This window comes from Camelus bactrianus, chromosome 20 (genome assembly GCF_048773025.1).
Source record: "Camelus bactrianus isolate YW-2024 breed Bactrian camel chromosome 20, ASM4877302v1, whole genome shotgun sequence".
Classification (NCBI taxonomy): domain Eukaryota; kingdom Metazoa; phylum Chordata; class Mammalia; order Artiodactyla; family Camelidae; genus Camelus; species Camelus bactrianus.
This window is the reverse complement of record NC_133558.1, coordinates 23,937,852-23,951,304: the sequence shown is the minus strand read 5'-3', so window position 1 is coordinate 23,951,304 and position 13,453 is coordinate 23,937,852. Positions and strand designations below refer to the sequence as shown.

Sequence of the window (13,453 nt, the reverse complement as noted above, 5' to 3'; positions counted from 1 at the left end):
TAATTCTGATGGACAAAGCTGGAAAATCTCTGACAGGCCTTTTGGGAACTCCTGTGATAAAGTCTGAGGTGGCAGCAGTGGCCTGTGCTAGGACAGCCCTTGTTACTGTGCCAGTGCCCCAGTGCCTGGGAGTCGTGCAGCCTAGTGCTCAAGCAGACCCACCCCACTCTGGTCCCCGAGGCCTCTGAGTACCAGCCCCCTGCCCTTCTTTTGAACATGCCCTCCATTCTCATGGGCTTCTGACACACCCCTTCCCGGCCCAGTTGTTACAGCCCCTGCCTGACTAATATGGGACACCATGTCTTGGCTTCTGTTACCTCCCAAAAAAATTTCCAAAGAAGTCACTGCTGCTGATCTTAGGTTTTCTCATACGACAGGTTTCTTGAAGGCTGGACATAGGTGCTCTTGCTTTGCACAAGGCGAGCAGATCCCACCCCAGAACTGAGAAGGATGGGTTTGGACCTCTACAGTCTGGTTCTGCCCAGAGGCTACCTTACCTGACCACCTCATAGGACTTGGGACTAACTTGAGAAAACAGGCTCACAAGGGGAGGGACATCCCCCCCCCCACCCCCTCAGGAAGGCAAGTTGGGTCAGCATCTGAAAATCAGTTAATGTAATATATTCTATCCATAGAAGGAACAAAACCATGTGATCATCTCAACAGACAGAAAAAGTATTTAACAAAATTCAGTATCCCTTCATGATGAAAACATTCAGAAACCTAAAAAGAGAAGAGAGCTTTCTCAACCTGAAAAAAATGGCATCTATTAAACCACATGGTAAAAAACCTAATGTTTCCCTCTAAGATCAGGAATAAGACAAGGATGTCTGCTCTTGCCATTTCTCAGCATTGTACTGGATGGTCTAGCCAGGGCAATAAGGCAAGAAAATGAAATAAAAGTTATCTGGGTTAGAAAGGCAGAAGTAAAACTGCAGATGATCTTATGTATAGAAAATCCTAAGGAATCCACTAAAAATACTGTTACAGCTAACAAATGAATTCAGCAAGGTTGCGGGATATAAAATTGATATACAAAATCAATTGTATTTCTATACACTTGCAATCAAAGTGAAAATGAAATTAATAAAACAATTTCATTTACAATAACATAAAAATAAAGTATTTATGAACAAATTTAACAAAAGAGTTACAAAATTTATATTTTGAAAACTTGCACAGTGTTGAAAGAAGACCTAAATAAGTGGAAAGACTTGGATCAGGAAACTTAATATTTTTTAAATGGCAGATTACACGATCTCCATCAAAATCTCAGCTGACTTCTTTGCAGAAATTTAACAAGCTCATCCTAAAATTCATACAGAAATTCAAGGTACCTAGAATAGCCTAAACAATCTTGAAAAAGAACTAAGTTGGAGGACATGCAATTGGCAATTTCAAGACTTAACCTATATAGTAAGCTACAGTAATCAAGACAGTATGGTACTGGCATAAAGATAGATACATAAATCAATGGAATGTGATTGAGAGTGCAGAAATAAACATTTACATTTTAATTCACACAATTAACTATAAAACTCAGAACAGGCATAAATCTTTGTGACCTTGGATTAGGCAATGTTTCTTAGATATAACATCAAAAGCACAAGCAACAAAAGAAAAAAAGATAAACCGGACATCATCAAAATTTAAAACTTTTGTGTTCAAAGGATATCGTCAAGAAAAAATGAAAAGACAACTCACAGAATGAGAGAAAATGTTGGCAAATCATGTATCTGGTTAAGGGACTTGTATCGAAAATATATAAAGAACATTATTTTGTTTATACGACATTGTAGGAACAACTCAGTAATAAAAAGACAAATACCCCAGCTACGATGGGCAAAAGACGTGAATAGACATTTCTCCAAAGAAGATACACAGATGGCCAATAAACACGTGGAAAGATGCTCAATGTCATTAACCATCAGGGAAATGAAGATCAAAACTGCGATAAGATACTACTTCACACTCACTAAGATGACTGTAATCAAAAAAGACATAATAACAAGCAATGGTAACATGGAGAAATTGAAACCTTTATATATTGCTGGTACAAATGAAAAATGGTGCAGCCGCTTTGGAAAGTAGTCTGGCAGTTCCTGAAAAAGTTAAACACAGAGTTACTGTATGATCCAGAGTTACCATATGATACCACTCCTACCCAAGAGAAATGAAAACATGTCCACACAAAAACTTCTACATGAATGTCTATATTTATAGTAACATTATTTATAATAGCCAAAATGTGGGAACAACCCAAATGCCCATCAATTGATGAATAGATAAACCAAACATATTCTATACAATGGAATAATACTACTTGGTAATAAAAAGGAATAAAGTACTATTTCATGCTACAACATGGATGAACCTTGAAGATATGCTTAGTGAAAGAAGCCAGACACAGAAGGCCATATATTGTATGATTCCATTTACACAAAATGTCAGAGAAGGCAAATCCATAGAGACAGCAGTGGTTTAGGGTAATAAAAATGTTCTAAAATTGACTGGTGATGGCTGCACAACCCTGGGAATATACTAGAAATCATTGAGTAGTACACTTTAAATGGGTGAATTTTATGTTATATGAGTTATACCTTAATAGACATACATTATATCATATATATAGTTATATACATACATAGCAGGCAGCCCTGGCCTGATCTGGATGCTTCCTGTTTAACTGCTCACAAGTCAGCTTTGGCCTGGGGACTGGCACTCTGCCCTGCCCCACCAGCCCCAGCTGGGTCCCATGCTGCCCTCAGCACCTACATTGCTAGCCCTGCACACACATTTGCACTTTCCTGCCCCACAACATCTGGGACAATCCTGTGCTTCCCCTGGGGGTGTGTCTGGCACTCCAGAGCCCTTTCTCAGGACTCCTCCAAGCACCAAGGGTTGGCAAAACCATGCCTGAGGTACATTTCTGATTTTGTGTCCCGGATTGGCCTGGGCAGCAGCACCCCTATGAAGAGGTTGTATGCCACTCCTTGACCCTGGGTCTCAACACAGCTAGGCTCCACTGACCCTCAGAGCTGGGAGTGTCAGCCCAGTGCCCTTGGCCTCCCCTTGGCCCTTTCCTCTTCCTGTTAGCTGCCTGAAGAATTGGGTGGCAGGGAGTTAGGAAGTAAAGGAAAAGTGCCCCAATGCCTAAATGGAGTGTTTAGGGGTGTGAAGGGGAAGGAACAGTCCCCTTGGGTCAGTAGGGGAAGAGGTGAGCCTCTCAGGGCCTCCCAAAGAGCCCTCCTTTGCCCCCGACCCTCACCGGCATGGATACTTGTACTTTTACACAAGCTTTTATTCAGGAGTCAGGGGCTGTCTCCCTTCCCTGGTGCCTGCCTGCCCCACCCATAGAGCCCCATTCAGATGGGGCTTGTCTTTCATCTACCCGCCGCAGGCCCCCTGCCAGCTACATAGGCAAGTAGGGGGAGGCGACACTCAGGGAGATCCCCTTACCTTGCCTAGGCAGACAACCCAGGCCTGGCAGGCAGGGACCTCCCCAGAATCCTTACCCACCCCAGCCTCCACCTCCCAGACTTGAGATGTGAGGGGCAGGAGGGGTCTGGGACACGTGTGCTGTCAGCAGGCAGCAACCTGAGCTCGCAGTGGCCAGGCCTTGTACTCCCAAAGATGTCTGTGAATGAGGCACATGCCCTGCAGCCTGTACCTTCCACAGGGACTTCAGCCAAGAAGTGTCTTGTTTGGGGAACTGGGGACAGGATGGGGGAGACGGCAGGAGGTCAGCTGACCTCTTCAACCTGGGAGGGCAGGAAGCACTGCTGGGAACAACCCCAGACTTCAATGGTATGAGGAAGAGGCCAGGGGACTGGGAGGGGCTGAGGGGTTCCTGGGAGGCCCTGAGATCTTCTGTCCCTGGAAGAGCAGGACTATGGCCACAGGACAACCGGAAAGTGGACACATGAGGTCACAGGAACACTGCTCAGAACAATCTGTGCCCAGCTGACGTGTGGATCTCTCTAGAGGGAGAGGCACTACTGGGGCAGCACCATGGGTTGGCCCTATAGAGGCCTCCTGAGGGCACAGGGTCTCTGGCCTGGACTCTGGCCAGAAGTTGAAGAGGGGCTGCTGGGCCACAGAGAGGACTTGTCCATGAAATTGTGGTCTCATTGGAAAAAGACAACCCAGAGTGGACATGAGGCCAGGGTCTCCCCACGAGGCCTTGCCTTTGAGTGGTGATCCCTTCAGAAGATTCCAGCCAACACTAGGTGAGGCAGTAGCAGCAGTCCCAGGATGAGGCCCCAGACGTACCCAGGGTTTGAATTCAACCCTGACTGGATGCCAGGTTTTTCAGGGCCCTCTGCACCTGCAGGAAGGGAGAGGCTTTGCCTCAGCCTGGAGATAGCTCTGCCTGACCTCCCACCCACCCTACCAGGCATGCATGTAGGGGCCCAGCAGCTAGGGAGGAAGCTCCTACTTGGAGGGTGCATGCCCTGCCATGCACATACCATCTACGCTAGAGGCAGAGTGCTGACATTCTGGAGCCCGGAGGGAAGGTGGGGTGGACACTACAGGCCTTACCTGGCAAGGAGGACTGCAGGGCCAGGGTACGCCCGCCCATGGCATTAGCAGTGGCAGAGGCACTGGGGGAGTTGGATAGGGACTTGGAGGAGGTGTGCCCCTTGTGATCCAGTGTGGCCTTCAGATCACCTGGCTTGTTCTGGGCTGGAAAAACTGAGGCCAAAACCTCACTGGAATGAGGTAACTTGGCCTCAGCCTCCCCCTCCTGGGAGTGGGGTAGCAGCTCTCGTGTCCCTGTCAAGGATATCCTGGGGTGCAGAGAACTCTCTGGGCTCTTGGAGGGCATTCTTGTACTGTTGGCCTCTTTGTCTGTCGATTGGGGTTTGAGATCATGGGTTGATTTGGGAAAGGTGGTTGGCCTTTCATTCAAGAAGAGCAGGCTGTGAGTTGCCAAAAAGGAAGGGACCTCAGTTTTTAAGGCAGATGGAGCCTCTGTTCCCATGGAAGGGGAGTCTTCCGTTACTAAGGGAGACGGAGCCTTGGTTTCTACAGCAGGTAGAGCCTTTGTTGCCAAGGAGCCTGAGACCTTTGTTACCAAGAAGGATGGAGTTTCCGTTGCTAGGGAAGAAGCAATACCCTTTTTCCTAGAGTCTGAGGCTTCTGTTGCCAGGGAAGATGGGGCCTCAGCTACTAGGTGAGGCAAATCCTGAGCTTCTTCTGGGCCTCTGATGGGTTCTGATAAGAGAGACAAGGCCTGGCATTAGTACTGCAAGCAGGACCCCACATCCTTTACCCTACTGCCAACAAGGTGAGGTGACCAAATGCCTTACGAAGACACAGAAACACATGCACACACCGTCTCCAGTGAATGTCCCTCATTGATAGTAAATATTACTTCTTGTGATTGACAGTTGTCCCTTCATCCACTTCCTTGTCCAAGTCTTCCTCTCTCTGCACTTGACTTCCACTTTTTCAGGGGAGTTCTCCAGCTGGATTCTTGTTCCTAACATGCCCACCACCGCGCAGGCCCAGAGGGTTCGAGTCCCTCTGACCACGCTCACCAATAGGTTCTGCACACCGGGGGTCCTTCTTATGTGGCTACTCCCACCTCACCCTGCGCTGGGGAGCCTCTGGACTCTCCCCACCCTCCGCTTGGAGGATTGAAATCCGGTCACTTGGAAGGACAGGGCACCAAAGTGGCTGCACACGGTAGGCAAAGTGGGCTGTGGGCTTGGGAACCCGGATAGGGTGGGGCTGCCGAGGGTTCCTCCCCTGTCCATGCAACGCTCTCTGGAGCTGGGAGCCGTGGAAGGCTCTAGACCATCCAGTTGGCATCCCCTCTTTCACCTCCCTTCCCACCATCTTACCCCTGACTCACCACACAGAGAGTTCTTGCAGCGGTAGCCAGAGGAACATTGGGAGCACGGAGTCCCCTCCTGGTAGGGCCTCTGCCCCTTCACGTTCCCCCTGCGGGAGGCGAGGAGGATGCTGGGGAAAGGGGGGTCCCTGCCAACCCCATCCCTATCCCTCATACACACACCCTGGTCCAGAAGTGCTCCCTTGGTCTTACTTACCTTCAACTAACACGCTGGGCCAATGAGAGCAGATTCCCATTGAGTGCCCTCAGCACCCCCAAGGGTATAGGGTATGGGCCCCAGGTTAGCCCTCTTCCTCTTCTTTAGACTGTGTCCAACTCAGCCCTCCCCTTGGCTTTGCTCAGCCCCTACCCCCAGGGCTCCCTCTGCACTCACGGGGGCTCATAGTTGCAAACCAGCAAGTGAATATTGGTCTCATCAACGCCCTGGAGCTTCTCACAGAAATGGGAGCCACAGCCAATCCTCTCTGTCCTGGCCCAGACCACCTGAAGGAGGGCAAACCCAACAGTTTAGTCTGGGCAGGATGTCTCCTAGCTAGTGTCTCTCTACATCAGCCTTCTGTGAGTGAGGAGAGGAGGAACCCTTAGCCTATAAGATCCAAGTCTCTGAGGACACACAACTTCAAGACAAAACTCTGAACAGAGTGTTTTGGGAGAAATTTGTCCAAATAGTCTACTCTCCACTACTGAACACATATACCACTTCACCAGGCCTCTCTCCTTCTGAAAACCTTCTCTTTTGATAGACCCTCATGAATTCTTCCTGTAGAACTTTGCATTTTAAACAAGGATATATCCAAAGGAATGAATGTCAAATGGTAGAATCTGAAACATAAGCAACAAACAAAGTCCAAGGAAGGGGACAGAGGAGCCATTTTGGAAGTAGAACTTCCTCCCAAATCACAAGTAAACAGGGACCTGCTCTGCCATTTCTAAGTGTGGGCCTCCTAGCAAGTAGAAGTTCTGTCTTAAGCATATATTTAAAAAGTCAAAACAACCTTTGTGCACTCCTTTTGCTATTTCTACACCCAGTCTGTCCAGGAGTCACTCAAATTGAGGCCAGTTTTTGTTTTGTTTTGTTTTGTGTCTGTGAAATCTTACTCTGAATGGTAATTCTGCACACCCTTACTCCCCCCAGGATTAAGGTCTTTCTGGCTTGAATCAGTTGAGGGTCCCCTAGGTACCACTGTTCAGCATCTCCCAGGCAGAAATGACCTAGAGTGCATATGCATTCATCCCTAGAGAATACAAGGGTGGAAGTGGGGTGGCCCTAGTCCTACTGGGCACCTCCTGCAACCCCTGCAGGCAGTTGTGTTTTTGGGGAGTGTGAGAGGTGGTAGAGTATAGAGAGAGGGGTCAGGGAGGGCTGGGACCTCACAACTTCCTGATCTGTGTGGGTGGTTTTGGGATTTCCTTCTTTAAAGATTAGCACTAAAAATACCACTCAGAAAAAGCACCGGAAAATGGACTTGGTTGATATGGGTGGGAAGAAGTTTGGCTCATTTCCTTTTTCTTTTTTAAAAAATTTGTCATGTTACTATTTGAACAACAAATAAGCATTATGAGGAGAAAAAAGAAAAGAATTCATCACCACTAATGTTAATTCCCCTACATACACATACACACACCCCAATTCCCCTTATCTGCAAATTCAAACTTTCAAAATACAGTAAAACCCTGACATAGCAAAGTGTGACTGCAGGAGGGAGGAAATGCTCTCAGAAGGTTACCTGAAACCTTCACTCAGTGACAATTTGCTCTTATTTTAAAAATAGTTTTTACAGGAAAAAATAAACAAACAAAATTGTCTATTTGCTTTATCTGTCCCTGGCAGATTAGAAGCAGCAACTTCGAAACCATGAGAAATGACAAAAGAGGGACAGTGAGAGAGAAGACAAAAGTGGGGATGGGGTGGGTGCTTACTGGTGGGGCAAACAGCCCTGCTTAAACTAGGCCAGAGAACAGGACTGCTTAGAGCTCGATCAAGATAACTTAGTGCAGTAATCACTGTTCAGGAAATTGGCTCTGCGTCACCTAATTTAGGTCTCTTCAAGACCAGGAGGCCGAGAGGGGCCGCCTAGGTTTTCAAAAGATTGTGGTTTTTTAAAAGTCGACTGAAAATGGTTTAGGCAGTCTGAGAAGCAGACTTCCTCAGGAGCCTGGACAACACATCAGTTGCCGTGGAGAGACCACTATTCTGAAGGATGGAAGTGGGGCTTATGGACTCCAGGGCCATGAAGGAAGAGGTGGCCCCGCCCGGCCCCGCCCGGCCCCGCCCATTGCCCTGTGGCCCCGCCCACTGACCACTGGCCCTTCCCTTGTTGTGTGGCCCCACCCGCCGGTCCAGCCTCGCACCTGCGTATAGTGGCCGCACATCTGGCCCGCGGCGCAGGTGGCAGCGCTGAGGTTGTAGTGCTCGTGTTCGTGGTGCCACTCCTCCATGGCCAGCGGCACGTCCAGGCCGTCGGTGATGGCGAACAGGTTCTCGCCGCGCCGCCCACGCTCCTTGTTGTGGCCCCACACGCACTGCTGCGCGTAGGCCTTGGCGAAGGCGGCCAGCTCCTCATCCCACCTCTGCGGGGAAGGTCGGGGAGGGAGGTGAGGACGCCTCTTGCTCAGTGGAGGCAGAAGAGGAGGGTGAGAGAGGGAGGTGAGGTTGCCCACAATTCTGTGGGGATCATAGAAGAAGGTTGAGGGCATCTGCGGGGGTGGGGGCTATGGAGGCGGAAAACCCTCCCCTCTTTGTGGGGTGACTCTTGGTCATGATCTGGCACAGATCTCTGCCCCTGGTGAGCTTCTGTGGGGAAGCCACCCCAGGCCATAGAGTTAGCTAAACTTTGGACCATTCACCAGCTGTGTGATTTTAGGCAGATTGCCTAACCTTTCTGAACTCTCATAGGGCTTTGGAAAGAATAAATGAGATGATGCTTGTGACAGTGTGATTATTAATTAATATTAATATCCTTCAACATGAAGGGTGGGCTGCGATGCTCCTGCCGTGGTTGCCTGAATTGTTCTGAAGCCCACAAGACGTCCAGTGAGAAGTACCAGAACTGGATTGTTTATTCAGCCATTCCTCTCTGCCCACCCACCAGAAATCTGACTTGAGGGGCCAGCTCTCCCCTTTCAGGCTCCCACTCTCCCCTTGGGATAGCCTAGCCTCCATGGCTTTACCAGCTCCAGGGTTCCCTCCTAAGTGCTCTCTTGTCAGCTGACAACCACCTTCCCCAAGAAAATTAAATGTCTCTGAATGATTTTCACTGAGAGGCCTATTTTCAGAGCCTTGGTGGCCCAAAGAGCTGTCAGGTCCCCAAGGCAATGTTCTCCAGTGGGGACCTCAGGTAAAGGGTGGGAGGGGGCATTTCAGGTTAGAGGGCCTCTGAGGTTTTGTGTCCCTGGCTGGGAGGACAGGCCAAGTGTGGGTGGGAAGAGGGATTAACAAGTCATTTGACCAAAGGATTGAGGAGGGAGGCCTGGATCCCATTAAACTTCGTCCTTGGCCTCTCCTGGAAATGGATGGCCTGGCGGCAACTCTTGCTCCACCCTCTGTGGGTCCAGCCAGCTGCCGGAGCCAGACAGTGCATAAAGCACTGAGAGCTTGGGTGACCTTGAAGGGAGGGGACTATGTGGCTGCACCTACTCCCCACCCACACAAGGTTCTTAGGAGCAGCTGTCTGGGGTGGGGATGGGAGCACTGGGCAGGGATAGCCCCGCTGCTGTAACTTCAGGTGAATCCCTTTCCCTCTCTAGGAGTTTTTGACCCAAGTCACTGGTCCCTGAGGTTCTCTCAAACTGGTAGTAGAGGGGGATAGGGTGTGGGAAAGGGGCAGGTGCTGGGGACCAGACTTAGGGTGTCTGGGATGACCGACCTGCAGGGCTCCAGACTAGACTGTAAAGCCTGCAGGGTGTCTGGCACAGAGCAGGTGCTCAACAGACATTGTTAGCTTATGATGATTGAAACACAGCCCTGCTTAAAGCAGTCTCCCCTACAGGGCCAGGCTGTGATTTCCATTCTGCCTGGTTGCCTGGAGTCCCACCATTAGAGATTCACTCCTATGGGTCTTAAGACTTCTTAGTCATCCAGAGACCCTTGGGGAGTTTCAGGAGTCATGGCACCCACCCACATTGGCCACTTGGTCACCATCTGAAAGCAAGTCCATTCATTCATTCACTGACCCCCTCACACACTCATTTATTCAACAGTCCTGGGGCAACAGCAAGGACCAAGAAGCCCAAGTTCCCATTGTCATAAACCGTTATTTGGGCCACCATGTGTTGACTGACAGATGTGTGATGGGCAATATAGGGGCACCAAAGAGGGCCGTTTGGCCCAACCTGAGGGTGGAGAAGGAAACACTAAACTAAATGTTAAAAGATGAGGCATTGGCCAGGTGGAGAGTAGAAGGGCATCCTGAGAAGGCAAAACATGAACAGAGGCTTGGAGGTGGGAAAGACAACCTGCTCAGGTTACTGAAAGAGAAAGTTTGCAGGAGAGGAGGCTGGAGAGGTAGGCAGGGTCAGGCACCCAGAGAGGGGCTTCTCAGGAGCTGGAGCTTTATTCTGAGGCAGGAGGATAAGGGAGCCAGTGGGAGTCAGGGAAGGGGTTTGAGCAGAGTCAGGCCAGTGTGTTGGATCATTCATTCTGGTTAGTAGAGGCCAGAGGCTGGGGAAGCAGGCAGAGGATGTTCTAGAAGTTCATGGGAAAAGAAATGAATGACTGAACCAAGGTTGTGTCAAGGAGATGGTGGTGGGTGAGGGAAGATAAGATTCAAGAAAAATTGAACCTTGTGGAAGGTAAAAGTGGTGATGAGAAGATGTGGAGGCTGAGGTAGAGAGGAGTCCATGATAACCCCCACATGCCTCACCCTGGATCCCTTCCCTCTTTTGTTACCACTTATTGAGCACTTACTGTGTGCCAGGCACTGCTCTAAGTGTGTTACATGTAGTCACTCATTTCATCCTTACAATCACCCTAAAGAGAGTCGTTATAATGTTATCATCCCCAATTAACAGAAGAGGTAGCTGAGACATAGAGAGGTTAAGTAACTTGGCAGAGGTCACACAGCTAATAAATGACAAAGTCAAGATTTGAACCCAGGCCATCTGGCTGCAGAGTCTCTGAATTTACCACTGCTGAAGTTGAGCCTGAAGCTTGTCTCAGTTTATCCTGGTGTCCCAGTCCAGCCTTGTCTCCACCCCGTCCTCACCACTTCCCACTAGGCAGCAGCATAGCCTCTCAGAGTCTGGACTGCTTCATAGCATGTTGCCCCACTCCTGAGGTCCACCTCTGTCTGCAGAGCCAGCCTCCAGCCTCAGCAGCAAGACTGTGGGGCATCAGTGATCTACAATGGGGAAACTGAGGCCTACAATGCGTTTCAGGCCTCAAACTGGGAGCTGTTGGCAGAGCTGGTACCAGCGTTGAGGGCTCTTGGTTTGTTGCCTGCAGTTCCTGTTTGCCAAGGCCGACAGGGCTGTGAACAGCAGTGCTGTGTGAAAGTGTAGCCCTTCCGAGATCTTTGTCACACATCATCCTGTCTGACCCTCAAGGCAGGGATTGCCAGCCCCAGGTGATCAGGAAACAAGAGGGCTTTTGAAGGTAAAGGGTTCACCCAGCGACACTTCACCAGATTGGACAGAGCTGCTAGAACTCTGGTCCTGGAACCCCCCAGACTTGCTGCTATGTCCCCCAGGTATGACCTTGGGCACCAGCCAGGAGGTCCCTGGACACTGCCCATCACCTAAGGGTGTCTGGAGGGGATGGATGAGTCTAACCCTCAGGGAGGGCAGGAAAGGGGTGAATTTCTCACTTTATCTCTTTTAATCCTGAACATAAACATTCTGCCCCTAACCCTGCCATCAAATAACTTCCCCTCTCTGATAGAGGTAACCTCTGCCCCAAATCTGGCTTCTGTCATCTGTAGTCATGTCAATCTGCATGTGTCCCCCACCAGTATACTATAGTATTTTTTTACTATATTTCCTACTGTATATTTGTGTATATGTGTATATATTTTTTGAGATTTCATTTTCCCCCACTCAATATTATGTCTGTGACATTCAGTTCATGTCAATACATATGTAGCTCTAATTATGACCCCATTTTATAGATGAGAAACTGAGGGTCCTTACTAGGTTAAGAGACTCAACCCACACCACGAGTCTTGTGGGTGGCCAAGAGAGAATTTGATCTATGTGAACAGAGCCCTCTCTCTTTCTGAATCCTGTTCTCACCTCATCTCCTTAGTACATCCCTCTTACTCTAGGTGCTGGGACCCATCCTGCTGCCCTGTTTTTGTTTCTCAACTCCTTGGAAGGCAAAAGAAAGATCATTTTCACCAAGGTGTTTGGAACTCCCTGTGTTCCCCCTCCCAGGGCACATGCATTTCATGCATTTTAGGAAGTGCTGGGAAGGGGTCACTGGAGTGGGAAGCAGGGCTTCAGGCCTGGCTCTACCAGATGTGTGACCAGCGAGTTCCTCTGAGCCTCAGTTTTCTCCTCCATATAATGAAGCTGCTTATGGAAGAGAGATGTCTGTGAATTATATAACATCAGGGACTCTGTTACTGCCTGAGAGATGAGTCTCTGAGACAGCTTCCACCCAGTGGGTGAGCGGGGTTGATGGGGGCCCTGACCGCACTCACCATCTGCAGCATGTTGGCGGCCGGCGGGGATACCTGGGCTCGGTAGAGGTTGTGCAGCTCCACCATCATATGTTTTTCCTCTTCACTGAGGGCTCCGGCAGGGCCTGTGGTGGCCACCAGCAGTAGCAGTGGCGGGAGCAGAAGCACCAGGAGGCTGCAGGAGCTGTGCATGGTGGCCAGTCCTCTCCGCTTCTCCCGCTCAGGGGTCTGGCAGCTGGATTTAAACTCCTTCCCACACAAGCACCACCCTGGCTGGGGCGGGTGGGAGGGACTGTGTCTGGAGGCCTGGCCAGCTCACACAATGTCTCGGGGAGGGCTGGGTGCTTGGGTCCCGACCAGAGCTGAGTCCACTCCCAGCATTTATCTCCCCCTGGAGTCCTTGGCCAAAGCCTCTTCCCTCTTGGTAACAGGGGCTCAGGCCAAGAGCCATGCGAGTTCTGCAGTCCCTCCTCACTTGTGGACAGGTCCTCCAGGGGCAAAATCACAGTGACCTCTGCAAGGACTGCTTGCTCCCCAGGTCACACCCACTGGGTGCTGAGGACAGATAACAGGAAGGAAATCACATGGACCCTACCCTCGGAGGGCTGGGCGAGATGAGGAAGCTACAGGCGGCTTATGGAAGGATGGAGGAAGACAAGATGTATTTGGTAAAGGTTGGGCCAACCTAAGCCTGAATCCTGGTTCTTTTCTTTTGCTAGCTATGTTTTGGCGGTTTTCTCAACTAAATCAGTGACAGGAAATGTACCTACCTCGTGGGGCTGGAAGGAGGATTAAATCAGATCAAATATATAAAAAGCACCCAGTATAGTATCTGGCACATAGTAGGCCCTCAATAACAGTAGATAATAACCAACCAGCCTTGGAATAGGGCTTTTCACTATGGATAAAATTGTGGCTTTATGTGCCTCCTGTGAATGCATGTGCTTGAGGTGCTCGTTTGGAAGTGAGGTGCTGG

General features: G+C 49.7%; 1 protein-coding gene across 2 annotated transcripts; it reads right to left on the bottom strand.

The window, feature by feature from the left end:
• Window positions 1-1,022: 1,022 nt before the first annotated feature.
• PI16 (peptidase inhibitor 16) lies at window positions 1,023-12,710 on the bottom strand. Of its 2 annotated transcripts, none has more exons than XM_045512177.2 (7): window positions 12,499-12,710; window positions 8,213-8,431; window positions 6,234-6,343; window positions 5,861-5,949; window positions 5,119-5,217; window positions 4,188-4,327; window positions 1,023-2,102 (listed from the first exon to the last, which is right to left on the bottom strand). In XM_045512177.2, exons 1-6 carry the CDS (start codon window positions 12,667-12,669, stop codon window positions 4,206-4,208), a joined length of 810 nt encoding a protein of 269 aa, XP_045368133.1. In that variant the 5' UTR covers window positions 12,670-12,710; the 3' UTR covers window positions 1,023-2,102; window positions 4,188-4,205. The 2 variants fall into 2 exon arrangements, with proteins under 2 accessions (XP_045368133.1, XP_010947293.1); XM_010948991.3 differs by having other exon boundaries at window positions 4,543-5,217; window positions 12,499-12,708.
• Window positions 12,711-13,453: the final 743 nt, after the last annotated feature.

Excerpts from the sequence above, each read along its gene's own strand:
- PI16 (XM_010948991.3), bottom strand. The coding sequence starts at position 12,669 with ATGCACAGCTCCTGCAGCCTCCTGGTGCTTCTGCTCCCGCCACTGCTA. Across the intron at positions 5,950-6,233 it reads GTTTGCAACTATGAGCCCCC|GGGGAACGTGAAGGGGCAGA; the intron begins GTGAGTGCAGAG and ends CGCCTCCCGCAG. Across the intron at positions 5,218-5,860 it reads CTGCAAGAACTCTCTGTGTG|AACCCATCAGAGGCCCAGAA; the intron begins GTGAGTCAGGGG and ends CTCTCTTATCAG.